Source organism: Pteropus vampyrus, unplaced genomic scaffold (assembly GCF_000151845.1).
Source record: "Pteropus vampyrus isolate Shadow unplaced genomic scaffold, Pvam_2.0 Scaffold197, whole genome shotgun sequence".
Lineage (NCBI taxonomy): Eukaryota > Metazoa > Chordata > Mammalia > Chiroptera > Pteropodidae > Pteropus > Pteropus vampyrus.
In genome coordinates, this window is record NW_011888978.1 from 2,706,764 (window position 1) to 2,721,140 (window position 14,377).

At 36.4% G+C, this 14,377-nt stretch overlaps 1 protein-coding gene across 2 annotated transcripts in view; it reads left to right on the forward strand.

Annotated features, from left to right (window-relative positions):
• The window catches only part of CNOT6 (CCR4-NOT transcription complex subunit 6), an 84,327-nt gene extending 70,038 nt beyond the window's left edge, over positions 1-14,289 (forward strand). Inside the window, exons 5-12 of one of the 2 annotated variants that reach the window (XM_011371988.2) lie at positions 1,986-2,090; positions 2,172-2,240; positions 3,265-3,422; positions 4,221-4,375; positions 4,722-4,876; positions 5,784-6,014; positions 7,579-7,781; positions 9,886-14,289. In XM_011371988.2, coding sequence (XP_011370290.1) covers positions 1,986-2,090; positions 2,172-2,240; positions 3,265-3,422; positions 4,221-4,375; positions 4,722-4,876; positions 5,784-6,014; positions 7,579-7,781; positions 9,886-10,098 — 1,289 coding nt within the window. In that variant the 3' untranslated portion in view covers positions 10,099-14,289. The remainder of the gene's footprint in view (positions 1-1,985; positions 2,091-2,171; positions 2,241-3,264; positions 3,423-4,220; positions 4,376-4,721; positions 4,877-5,783; positions 6,015-7,578; positions 7,782-9,885) is intronic. The other variant, XM_011371990.2, reaches the window with a different exon arrangement.
• The last annotated feature ends 88 nt before the right edge of the window (positions 14,290-14,377 follow it).

Genomic DNA, 14,377 nt, shown 5'->3' on the forward strand with positions numbered 1-14,377 from the left:
TTAGGCTGGCCTTTCTTGGTCTTTTGGCTTTTGTCAGGATTTTTTTCCTGTACCCATTGGTGTTCCATGTTGCTGGCTTCCTTGGCTCCATGTCTAGGATACAGGAGGCAAAAAGTAAACCCAAGGAATTCATCACCACGTTATTCCTCAGGTCCTGAGGTCTCTCTTTAGCCATTCCGCCTTCTCAGCACATCTCAGTCCTACATATGTTTACACATGAGGTACAGGGCTTTAGTGTTACTTAGTAGGAGGAATAGGGAAGAGTATGTCTGCTCCATCTCTCCAGAAGCAAGTCTCGTATTCACTTCCATTCCTTACTTCTGGTAACTCAGTTTTATGTTTTAATTCCAGAATTGTGTTGTTTTGTTAACTTTACCCTATGTATGTTATTTTTCCAGGCGTCGAATAGCAGATTAATTTTTAAATTTAAAGGAATTCCAAAAAGCAAGCAGACATTGGAGGAAATACACCATTTGGCCTCAGCTGCATTTATTAGAGTCATAAATAGATGTTTGTGTTTGGAGATGGTTTTTAATTTATAAAAAAGGATCTTAGAAGGGAGGATTGCATAGTTATAAGTAGTCAGTGGTAGCCTTTAAATATTTTTGCACTAGAAAGTAATAAAAAGATAGCATGAGTGTAGGTCTAGTTAGAATGGGCTGCTTCCCTGGTACTGAGAAACTTTTGTTTGACTTCATTTTCTCAAAGGGTTCTGGTAACTTTTCAGGTTGTGACTGTACCTGTCTCATAGGATTGTGGTTAATAAAAATTTCAGGACTTTGGTAGCTATCAAGAACTATACACATGTGAGGGTATGATGCTATTGTAACTTGTCTTCCCGCAGAGACATACTTTGTACTTATAGGAGCACATTTTCACCTTTATAATTCTTAGAATCTTAGAATCTTAAACAAGATCTTAAAGATTAATTAATGTAGCTCTTCTTTTCATCCGTGTAATTCTGCTGTTACAAAGGATGCTCTACTACCTCTACAGGGCAGGGTATCTCATCTTAAATAGTTCTATTTACCAAACTCTTCTGTTCTGTGCTGGCTTTCCTATTAGATACTACTCTTTGGTCCTCATTCTGCCATTTGAGTCTAGTCTTTTATAAGAGAATAAGAAGGAACCACTTTTCTCTGGGCTCTGATCATTCTTATAGTCCATATCGTTTTGGGGGGGGGGGGCAGGGCATGGTTTTAGCCAAAAAAATTCATTTTAGCTCCTTTCTTCAATCTGTAGAATTTATTAGTCCTTGAAGTGGAGTGATGGTGGCATTCAGAACAACACACACCACTTGTGCAGCATGGATGAGAACTGTTAAAAATAGTATACTGTACTGTTTTTTCTCACATGTACGTAAGAAGTCCTTCTGAGAGGATCGAGACCCTTATAGATACATATAAATCATTGCTTTTGCTTTCATTATTGGCACTTACAAAACAGTTATTGAATTTACAGATGGCTCACAGCCTTGGAGTTTTCCCCCTTCTTTAGTGACTTAATCTTATACTAAGTCTGACCCATCTTATTACTTTATTCAGTTGAATTTTTAAAAATCTAAGTCCTAGGCTACATTTGTCATTAGGAGGTTTTTTGTAAGCTGGTTGTATTCTTAAATTTTGGTTCTCTGATTTATTATATTGACTGTTACTGTTCTGTTGTCCAGTCCTTCCCACTCTCCTCCAATCCAGTTTCGCTTGCTTCGGACCTTCAGTAGAACGTTGATGAGGCAGGGCACTGTTAGACATCTTGTACAGTGATATCAGCCCGTTAATTAATAAGCGTTGGTTACCTCTATAGAATGAGTATAAATCATTTTTACTCTTCACACCAAAATCTGAAAAAATATTTTCTCTAGTTTGGTATGTTATTAATAACTATATTGTTTTTAGATGATCTGATAATTTTGGTATATTTTTAAATTTTGAAATATTTTAGTACTTGTTTTGGTTTCATTTTACCTATTTTAAAAATATTTCCAGGAAATCCACTTACCCAGGATATATTGAACCTCTATCTAGAACCAGATGGAACAAGAAGGCTACTGAACTATTTGCTTGATAATTTGGCAGGTACTGCAAAAAGAAGTAAGTGGTCATTTGTTTAAACCATTTTTTAAGGAAGACATATAAGAATATTGCTTAATTTTGTGCTTCATATTCAACTAGTTTCAACAGAACAGCCACCGCCAAGATCTTGGATTATGTTACAAGAACCAGACAGAACAAGGCCAACTGGTTGGTAGCCTTATTTTTTAACTCTTATATTTACTTGGTCTTTATAAACCTAACAGTATTGGTGGCATGTTTTAGATTATGGGCAGTGTTGCAGTGGAGTGCTTATGGCTGATTCAGTTTGGGATATAATAAAGACTTAATTCTTGTTCACCTAGTATGCCATAGAAAGTATGCTGTCGAGCAGTGCTTCTCAGCGAGAGGTGATTTTATCCCCCAGGGGACATTTGGCAATATCTGGAGACTTTTTTTGATTGTTACAACTAGAGGAAGTGCTACTGGCATCTCAGGGCTTGAGATCAGAGATGCTGCTAAGCATCCTACCACGCATAGCACAGCCCCCCACAACGAAGAATTTACCCACCCGCAGTGTCAGTAGTGCCACTTTGAGAAACCTTGCTATAAAGTGTTGATCAAATTCAGTTATAGTGAATATACGAAAAGCTTTTTATATTGGAGATTTCCAAAGCATATTTGATACTATAAAATTGTAAGATAGCTGAAACACTTACTTGGGAGAGAAATTGAACTAATGACTTCTAATCAACTTAAATTGTTTGAAAATAGTTTGAGAACTTCTGTGATATGTGTAACAGTATTTGGCCTGTGATACCCTTTCCTTTCTTATGAATTAATAATCATTGCTCTATAGAAGAAAACTAGACATGCCTATTAAGAAAAATGCCTATCAGGTTTCCACATTCTATGGTAATGATTGGTGAAGTGTCAGAGGGAGCCCAGAAATGAGGAGGCCTGGTCTTCAAGGCTGAGGAGGGCTCAGGATCTTAGTCTTTTAGCTTCCAAACCTTTTATGCACACCTCTGCAGCAGATCCACACTATTTCATAACTTGTTCATATATCTGTCCTTCTCTATTCGACTTTATTTATATCCACCATGTCTGACATATAGTAGCTTTTCAATGAATAGATATTGAATAATAAAGTCAAACTTAGCATTCAAGTGAAGACTATTGTGGTGTTTTTTTCTGCCACGTGTGTGAATAAGTAAAGTTATTTTTCCTACAGCCTTGTTTTCTGTCATGTGCTATAATGTTCTTTGTGATAAATATGCGACCCGGCAGTTATACGGCTACTGTCCATCATGGGCACTAAACTGGGACTACAGGAAAAAGGCCATTATTCAAGAAATCTTGAGCTGCAACGCTGATATCATAAGTCTTCAGGTAAGTAACAGTATTTGTTTAAATTGTACTAACGCCCCAGCATTGATAAAGCAAAGAGCAACCAGCAAATGGGTTACATTGACACATTTGACGTCCTACCTTTAGCAGTCTTAAAATACTGGCTTTTTCTGTTTTGAGTGAGTCCTGGGAGCATTCCTACCTGCTTTACTCTGCAGCCCTATGCTGCCAAATTAAGCAAATGGGTTAAGCTGGGTTTTAAGCATTTGCTATGACAGCTAAATACTCACCTTTCACTCTCTAATGCCCCTGCACACTATTTTTGAATTGGGCAGCAGTGTTACTGAAATTGTGGCATTTTCAAGGTATGATTTTTCTTTACCACCAGAGGTAATAGAATAATTAGGGCATAGTGGAAAGAGCATTGAACCTGGGTGCTCAGTAACTTTGGGTTCTCAGTCAACTTTCATAACTTACATGATCTTGGGCAAGTCATTTTCCCACCTGGCCTGAAATTATGATCTATGAAGTTCCTTCTACCTCTCTGATTTTTGTTCCACATCAGTTCTAAAATGTAAGGAAATACACATGCATAGAGCTGTGTGTCTCACCAGTCATGACTCTTAAACAACAAAGAATTGACATTGTCAGCTGATATCTATCTAATGACAAGTAGCTATTCTGATTGGTTTCAGATATATTACATCGAAAAGATACTGCATTCTTTATTCTGCAGATTAGTCTTTTGAAATGATTTTAAGCTCTCAAACTATATATAAAGTTAACGCATAGGACTGATTTTTGTCTTATGAAATAACATTGCTGTTTACAATTTTTCAGGAGGTTGAAACAGAACAGTATTACAGTTTTTTTCTGGTAGAACTGAAAGAACGTGGCTATAATGGATTCTTTAGTCCTAAATCTAGAGCTAGGACAATGTCAGAACAAGAAAGAAAGCATGTTGATGGCTGTGCAATATTCTTCAAGACAGAAAAGTAAGTCATCTTATTTTTTAAAAAAATGTTCCCTATTTGCAGATTGGGGACCAAGGGTATGAGATACTGTATTATTATTTACAAATTACAAGATGGAATATTCCAACACAAAACCTAAACAGAAGATGACTACATTATCTTAAGTTGTGAAAGTATTCGTATCAGTAATAGCCTGAGAACAACTTTTAAAGGCTGTGGGAAGCTTGGTGTTAAGTGTGGAGGATTTCCATGTGATATACATGCCATCACATCTGTTAAGGAAGTTTGAGAAAACTACATTTCCCTCAAAGCTACTATCCTTGTGTTCCCAATTTTAAGTTTGTGTCTGTTTTTGTTTTTGTTTTAGATTTACTTTGGTTCAGAAACACACTGTTGAATTTAATCAGCTAGCAATGGCAAATTCTGAAGGATCTGAAGCTATGCTGAACAGAGTCATGACAAAAGATAACATTGGAGTTGCAGTACTGCTAGAACTTCGAAAGGAGTTGATCGAAATGTCATGTGAGTGACCTTTTCACCTTCTGTAAAATTGACCTCCAAAATTTGATAGAAAACAGAAAATTAGTTATATAATAACAGTCTTGTCTAACACCTGAAGAAACTCAGAATTTAAATTTTTCTAAAATATCATATCTCATTTTCTCTACCACAAAGCTAAAGATGAGAAAGCATTGTCAAGAAAAGTATTTGAAATCTTGACAGGCATAAAGTCAAAGAAGAAAAGTTTTTTTGCTCCCAAGAATTTTTCAAATAAAAGAAAATTTCAAGTAAATATTAGTTAAAATAACTGCTTAGAAAGAACTTCATGCACGTCTATAATTTCTTAGCAATAATGATATTCTGTAAGCTAACTTCTCTTCCTGACCTATTTGTTATGACCGTTTTAAAGGTCTTGAGTTTTGGAGAAATCGACCACTTATTTCATATTAAAAAGTATATGTAGAGTGACCATCATGAAATTTCTGTCACTTGAGGAACAGTTGGAACTGGGGATATTTAACCTGAAGAATAGAAAAGACGAAAGGTGGAACTTAATGACTTTCTTAAATATATCTAAGGCAAAGGGTATAGATTTAATTTTGCGAGACTCGATTTAGTATATCTAAACTAACACAAGAAGTTTCAAAGGAGACACAATTCTTTAAAAAGCAAGCTGCCCCAAGTAGAATGGGCTGTCTTTGATCAAGTAATGAATACCCAGTGCTGGAAGTACACTACCTGAGGCTTTGATGTCTCTTTTTCAGGTTTCTTGTAGGGTAGATTATCAGATGGGAGAGTGTTCAGTAAATGTTAGGGTCCTTTTATATTTCCAAGACTCTGAGATAGTACTTGCTTTCAGACCCTGTAAGAATATGTGAGCTGATAGGCGGGTTTTGTCTGTTGGGTTTTTTTGTTTTATCTTATGTAGCTGGCAAGCCGCATCTTGGAATGGAAAAACAGCTTATTCTCGTGGCTAATGCACATATGCATTGGGATCCTGAATACTCTGATGTGAAGTTGGTTCAGACAATGATGTTCCTCTCGGAAGTGAAGAACATTATTGATAAAGCCTCACAAAGCCTCCAGTCTAGTGTATTGCGAGAATTTGGAAATATTCCACTGGTGTTGTGTGCAGATCTTAATTCTTTGCCAGACTCTGGTAAGAAAAGAATGTTAGTTTATATAGAATGCTTTTTGACTGTATTGTTTTTGTAATGTATTGTTTTTGGTAATTCAAAATTATCAAATTTAGTGAAAACAGGAATTCTTTTTGTAGTGGCAGCTGTGAGAATTGGGTTTAAAAATATTTGTGTGTGGAACAGGGGGACCATTTTGAAAGTGAAATGATATTATGAAAACCTCAAGAAGGACATTAATCATCTTCAATAAACACATAATTGATAACCTGAAATAACTCATTAAAGAACATATAATCATATTTCATTATCTCAGGTCACGTATAATCCAGACTCTGAAAGTGTTTTAAGATAGCTTCTTTGAGATTTCCAGCATGTGGTAATATAATCCAGTTTAAATTTGACCATATATTATAGGATCTTAAATTTTGGTGGGCTTGCTTAGAAAAATATACATCAGATAGAAATTGAGATCCTTCATTTACACAGATCAGGCAAGTGATTTTAACAAAAAACAGGAATTTTAATTTTTATCACAAAGTGGAATACAGAAAGCTTATTCTTGAGTACTTTTTCCATTGATGGTACCATGAACAAACTAGCCCTTGTAATATCAAAACTATTTCTTCATTTTTGTATTTCAACTCCTGTTTATACTTTTTCATATACACAAGAATACTCTTCCTTGGACTTGCTTGCATGCATGCATGAGCACATGCATGCACACCTTCGGAATGGTTAAATTTAGTAGCACATCACCACCATTGTGGTAGATGGGAGCCATTAATAGATAGAAACGATGTTAGAATTTATTTTCAGGGGGAAATAAAGGTATCTAAAATCCATAATTCCTTAGTCTGTCTCATCAAGCTGTCTGGGATTACTGCTAGGAAGCAGTTGAGGGTTATCATCTGTCAGTTTTTCTCCATATTTTCTACCCTCTGTTTAGCTACAAAGTATCTGAGGAGCAAAGAGAGACTTATCAAATCATAGAGATCTTAAAACCCATTTCAGCATTGAAAGTATTTTAATAGTACACAGGAGGGAAAATGTCCAACCTTGCCAACTAATTACATGAAAAAAAATTTTAAATGTTTGCAGAGCCCATCTTATGCTTAGGAAATTGGGAAGATTGTGTCCAAGGCTGGTGAACTTGCTCTGTGACTAAATCATACGTGTAATTCTCTTAGAATAAGTAGAAACCTACATACTAAGATACTGATTGTGGTGGTAATTCTTTTTAAAAGTAGAAACAGCCTGAATTTAAAAAAACAAAAAACAAAAACTAGTTTAACAAATATTGTACACCAGTCCTGCCTGTTATTATGCAACAATTTAAAAAAGGTAGTTGAGAAGACACATAAGTTCATGCGATATAGTAAAGCAAATATAAAATACTCAATATACTTTCATTAAAGCCATGTAAAATGGATTTAGACAAGTCCTGACAAATGTAAGAAGTTTTAGAAAGTGGGAATGTTTTAGAAATTGTGGCATAAAACTACTTACTGTTGAATTATCTTTTTATGTTTTGTACAGTGACTATTATACATGAGAATGACAAACATTCATTTCTTTTCATTCTAGGTGTTGTAGAATATTTGAGCACTGGTGGAGTAGAAACAAACCATAAAGACTTTAAGGAACTAAGATACAGTGAAAGTCTTACGAACTTCAGCTGTAACGGGAAAAATGGGACAACCAATGGGAGGATCACTCATGGTTTCAAGTTAAAGAGTGCCTATGAGAGTGGCCTGATGCCTTACACAAATTACACGTTTGATTTCAAGGTGGGTTTCGAAATGGATAAACATTTAAATTTCCATTTTTTTAAAGAGGGTCTTGTTACTTTGTCATACGTGTTTAGACTGGAATTAGGACTTCTCGAATTATTTGACAGCTCTATTCTTTTATTACTTTTCTATAGAATTCCATGGGGTTGGAATTCTATAGATACCTGTTAGAATCATTTCCAGGGTAATAAATCAGATGAAATAATAATAGTAAATCCTGAGTTGACCGTTGTCAGCTGTTGGGGCAATTATGTTTCTTGTAGGCTTATTGCCAGCAGCTGGTAATGCAGCACCACATTGCACCAGGCCCGCAAGTAACATTTTTGTCAACATCGTTTCATTATAATGTTGATAAAAGGCCATAGGAACTTACTTTTGTTTATGTCAAGGAGCCTATGGTAAAATTGGCTTCATTATACATAGCTTTACTTAAAGTCACAGAACCGTGGACGCCATTAAGTGAGGACTTCCCTATATCTAATTTGCTGTTATTTGGGCTAAGGTGTTTTGTCTCTCATTATGTTAATTTAACTAAAACTGTACTCCTTGAGTGCCAAATGTGGTTTATTATTGGCCATTTTAAAATTGTTAAAATATATTTATATGCCTTCTTGCACAATGAACAGCTTACAATGTGGATGGACCCTTTCCTTAATGATTCTCTTTATTTTGGATATTGGTAGTTGTTTAGGGCTTGTGTTCAACCATCCTTTTTAGCCTCCTTTTTCCTTGATGCTCTCTTCAATCCTGGTTTTCCAGGTCTGACCTGCTGGAAAAATAATGGGTCAGGTTAGATTGTCTGCTATAGTGCAAATTCTGGTGTTAACTGGTTCTTAAATTTGGAGAGGAGGGCATTTTAGACTAGAGAAACTATTGGAAACTATGGTAATTTTTTATTTGACTTTGGAGGATCCCCAGTACTGTAGATAATGACTTAAACCTGAGAACAGAAGAATTTGTCAGGTCATAGAGAGGCTGGAGCACACTCTGTGGAAGACTGACGCGTGGGTGCCAGAATAACCAGAGAGGTAGAGGAAAGCAGAGCAGTGTAGGTGCTTCGCTGCCAAGGAAAGCGGCCTTTCAGGAGAGGAGTGGGTGGTAGGCATCAGGTGTGCAGTGAGGGGTGCGCGTCTCTGGAGTGCTGAGCAGAGAGGCTAGAACACAGGGGCTGAAAGGTGACTGAGCAACAAGGTGCTGAGCACCAACTCTGCGGCTCTTAGTCTGAGCAGACTGAAGAGGAAGTGAGGCTGGTAACCGAGAGGCGAAAGAGATTAGGGTTTTTTTTCTCTTGTTCTTGTTGCTGAGACAGAGATAGGAAGAAGACATTGAATGTGCTTAAATACTCCTGGCCATGAGCATCTGGAGAAGGAGCATCTGAAGTCACAGGGAGGACAGGGCAAACCAGGAGATGCCTAGCTGTGTGCCAGATGCTGCACCTGAGTGCTGTTGAAGACATGCAGGGTGGAGACGTCTCAGCCCTCCTAGAGCTCACTGCAGTGGAGGAGACAGGTCTCGAGCGCATAAATGAGTATGTAGCGGGGCGTGCATCAGCAAGGGAAGAGAATCGGAGATGTAGGAGGTATCACATGGGTGACAAAGGTCTTAGGAAAGTTCGAACTCAACACTTGAAGGTTGAGAAGGAATGAAGCAGATGATAAGAAGAAAATGTTTCAGGCAGGAGTACAGCACGTGTGGAAGCCCTGAGGCAGGAGAGAGACTGGAACGTACAAAGAATGTACCCCAGTTCACCCCCCTCGCCCCCAGTCAAAGGGCTAGTATGGCAAAGGGCTGCAGTAAGCAAGCAAAGTGGCACAGATTAAGTGAGGAGGGAGAAGCAGAGACCATAGGAGCCTTTAGGGCTCATTAAAAATTCTGAAAAGATCTAGGTAGAAGGAAGAGTGAATTTACCATCCCTTAACCTTTTTCATTCTGCAAGATTAGACATTTGGGGAACCCTCTGGTTTACGTACTGCCTGTTTCGACACACTAGTAAGTCCCTTTGTTTAGCAGACATGGCTGTAAGGGCATGTCTCGAGAGTTCTCAGTATTTCAGTGTTATCTTATATGGAGGTCTTGTCTTTTTTTTCCTTCTGTTTTTCAGGGTATAATTGACTACATCTTCTATTCTAAGCCTCAGCTGAACACATTAGGCATCTTGGGACCTCTGGACCACCACTGGCTAATTGAGAATAATATCAGCGGCTGCCCACATCCGCTCATCCCCTCCGACCACTTCTCACTTTTTGCACAACTGGAGCTCGTGCTGCCTTTCCTGCCCCAAGTTAACGGCGTCCACCTCCCTGGCAGGAGGTAGTCAGGTATCTTCAGAGGATGACCTCAGTTTCACCTGTAAACTCATTTAAAAAATCTGAATATAGGGAGTGAGGGATGGCCACTAGGGATTTTTTTTTTTAATGATGATTTGAGTTTTTAATCTGATTATTTGATAAGGATATAGTTTGAAAGCCAGGTGCTAGCAACAGACAAATTCTGAGCCCAACATGCTTTATATACTGTTAGACAGGGATTGGTGTGTTTACACCTATCTTTAATTTGTTACAAGTAATTTTCCTGTTTCTTCTATCCGATATAATATTTTCATGCCTTGAAATAGGAAAATGTTCGAACAGCATATTCTCTTTGCACAGAAATCTGTAGCACTACTTTTTTGAGGCCAGTAATAACATCCAGAGACCATTCATCCAGACTTTACTCCCTCCTTTTTCAGACATGTTTGTAAAATATAGAATTTGAATTTAGCCTTTATGATTGTATATGATCCACAGAAGACCTGATTTATGAAATTTTGTACTAAAATATCAGATTTGGAAATGATTGTATTGTAAACTAAGGCTAAGTTTTTTTACCTGTTTCATGTGTTATAAAGGCCAGCTTGTAAAAGAAGTTGCAACGGACTTTCTCTGCTGATGATTTGCACTGTTAGGGTTTTGTTGGCCCTTTTGTACTACTTTATTTTTAAATTGCGAACATTGCTTTTTAAATCTGTTTAAAGCTTCAGATATTTTTTCGGGACAGAGGCAACTTATCCATGAATCCTGGGTTTTTATGAAAACTATCTTATCTACCAGGACAGATAAGCTGAGCAGTGAATGATCTGTAGGCATTTATGGACTGAATGTAATGGTTGCTATATGTACATTCTGATATTTTTAAATCTTTAACTTTTTTAAGTTAAACAAATTACAGCTGCTTAGGTACAGCTTTTTAACTCCTTTTGAGACACGTCCTGTCCTATCTCCACTGTGCCTGCCTAAATTTGTTCTCACCAAGCACTGCCTGTGCATGCAGAGAAAATCTGTGCATCCTCTTTTATATTTTTTAAATACTGTTTAACATTTGTGAGAATTTTATGAAAATGCTTTTGTATGAGCTGTGGCTTTTTTCCATTGTGAAGCATTGAATATCACATTTTGGAACCTGTACGTAGGGTGGACCCCTGGGTCTTTGCTCACCAGACCCAAGCACTGCTTCTTGGTGTCACTGCACAGTGCTGTCACCCAGAATACTACTATCATGTGAATTTTTTGTTTTCCATGTATTCCTTAGTTTCCATGTTTTTTTAATCATTCCTTTTTTTAAAAAAGTAATTTTCCATTTATGAAGCAGTATAAATGAGATGTATTTTCAAAACAGGTCCCTAAGACAATTCTTCAGATCATTTTTAAAGTGACTAAGTCATTTTAATGTGTCAACCAAGATAAAAGTTATATTGTACCCTGTGTATTTTGCCCATAGTGCCATTAGTCGATTAGAGATTAAAGCCCATTTTAACTTTGCAAAGTCAGTTTGTATATATTCTGGTCTCATTCATTCATTCTTGTCTCAAAAATCAAATGAATTCAGTGGGAATGTGGTCCAGCTGCTTTTGTTTCAACTGCAGGCAGGGGAGCAAAAGGACACCATGTGAGCATTAAGAAAAAAATTGTTGAATGTTAACAATTTTTATACATAGAATGAGTCATTTTGGATAATGACTTAAAATTTTATGAAAAATGTTTAGCACTTAAATGTGCTTATTCTGTTTTTAAGAGAAAATAAAATTTACATACTGTTTTAATAAATGATTTTTTTTTCTTTTAAAAATATTCTCCAAAAGGTTTTGATCTTGAATCTTTGTCTGGGACCTGGTTTCTCCTTTGAGGTTTTGTTTTTTTGTTTTTAGATTTTTGTTGTGGTGGATTTTTATTTTTTGCTTTTTGTTTAAGTTGTGCTGACACCAAACACATCCAGTTTATAATCAGTACTTTGGAAAGCTGGTATTATTGATGTAGAACCAATGCATAACTTTTGATGGAGTTTTTGTTTTATTTTATTTTATTTTATTTTTTTGTAAAGTGTGAATAAAAGGTGTGTTTACTCATTTTTCCTAAACACTGTGTTGGTAAATGTGCATCATGACAGTTTCCAGCGAGCGTGAGCTGGGGCTGGTCGGGCTGATGAGACAAAGGAACTGCTTTTCCTCCAATCTGTATTATGTGATAAGTCCAGGGAGCTTTATGGAAGAGGGAGGGGAGCGGCACTTACTCATTTTGCATTTGTTAGTGGAGGATGTATTCTTTTCATAGATGCTGGAACTAGAGTGCACTTGTTAGATGCTAAAGGTTTGAGCTTTACAGAAAATGTTTTCACCTGTACTTGTTGTTGTCTGCAATATATTTGAATTCGGGGGCAGGATAGTAAGATATAATGGCCTGTTATGTCTTGAAAATATTTGCTCTTGCCTCTTCTAGGCATACTGCATTCTGTGGGTCAGTTTGAACAGCTTCTCCACCTTACTGAGATAGTGAGAAATTGAACCAAGAGTGGAGATTTACAGCTATAACCTTCAAAAGAGAAATATTTTGGGTCTCCAAAACAGACTGTGATACTTTTGTTAAGCAGGTTTTTGTGTTTTAAATACTTCTGTGTTCTGAAGAATTTCCAATAATCCATAATCTCTAAATGCAATAAAAACTAGTGTGTTTTCACAGGATAGATTTTTTTTTCCCAAAAGTTCTGTAACAAATACATTTAATGTGGTGTTGCCATAATGTAATATCAGTGTTCTTGCTGGGTAAATCCATCTTATGAATGTTTTACAGAAAATTTGGGATATGTTTTCTGTTTTAATGATTAGAAATTTGGAGGCACTCAATTCCTTGTTGTAAATCTCTTGAAGTACAGTTTACCATATAAGTGGGAATTATTTATGCTTTGAGATTTTAAATTATGTTCATCAAAATTAACTTATGGCATAATTTAAACTAAAGTTGTAGATATAAAATGTTGATTGCAACTTTAATTGTCCTAGAAGTTAGGCAAGGGACATCTCCAAGAAATGTGTTTTTATTTTTACCTGATTTGGTGACAGCCAAGAAAACTTTTTTTGAGTTAGCACTTTGAAACCTAAGGACATTATTAAATTGGGTGGAATGCACTTCTAAATGTTGAAATTAAAACTTTGAAGCTCTTCTGATATTCAGGGTTTCAATAATAAATTCCTGTTTTAATATTCCATATTGTACTATTTAAACTCATGGGATTTGTTTCTATAGTGACTTTTAGGTTTTGGGGTCATGTCATATAAGGACAAAGCCAACCTACGCAGAACAGTTACAGTAGTTTGTTCTTTTGATGAACCAATCGGCTTACCCAGTACAAATGCTGCAGATAATTCAAAGAACACCTTCAGCCAGTGTTTCACCCCACTCAGAAACAGTATTTCAAGATGTTCACTTTGTTCTTCTCTTTTGGTTACATACATTTTAATAACCGGTATGTTGAAGTAGTATCTAAATTAATAGAATATTTAGTTTTAATTCACAGTACATTATATTGTGTAATGCACTGGACTAACTTTTGTTTACCATTCATGTAACAAAACCCAGCACATTATCTGCACTAAGCTCAAAGAATGTCGCATTTGCCTAGGCAGCTCTTTGATAAGGGTAACGGGAAACTGAATATGTACCTATGGACTGGAGGTGACAAGGGCTTTTACTGTTCTTTTCAGTGGAACCTTCTTGGTGAAATTGTAACTAGCTAGTATTATATTTATATACAGGGTCTCTTTTCTTTACCGATGTATTTTCCTACTCATAGCCAACCAATAAATTCAATATCTGTTTCAAATATTTTAAAAGTGTAATTTGTATAGCTGTAGTACTGAGTGAGGTTTCAGAAAAATAAGTGTTAATTAGCAGAGCACATACTAAAATTCTGAGTCATCTGGGACAGGGTTATAACTTACCCTTTGAAAGGGACGAGTGATTGGGGGACAGGGCCGTGGTGTTGTAGAAATATGTAAACCTGAGGGTTTCTGCGCCAGCTGTGTTATTCTATGTAAGACTCACGTCTTTGCCAAAGTTTGGTTTTATATTTAGGCAACTGATGGTCCTTTTGCATTTAGGGTTGTCATTACCATATACCTCATGGTGAGCTCATATGTCTTCCGTCTTTTGGACAGAGGTTGACGTATTTTAAATAAATGCTTTTAAATACAGTAGCAAACATTGTGTTGGTGGGGTCCTGCCAAGTTATTGAGTGTTTTACTTGTTATATGTATGTTGTATTGTATATATAATCTTTAAAAA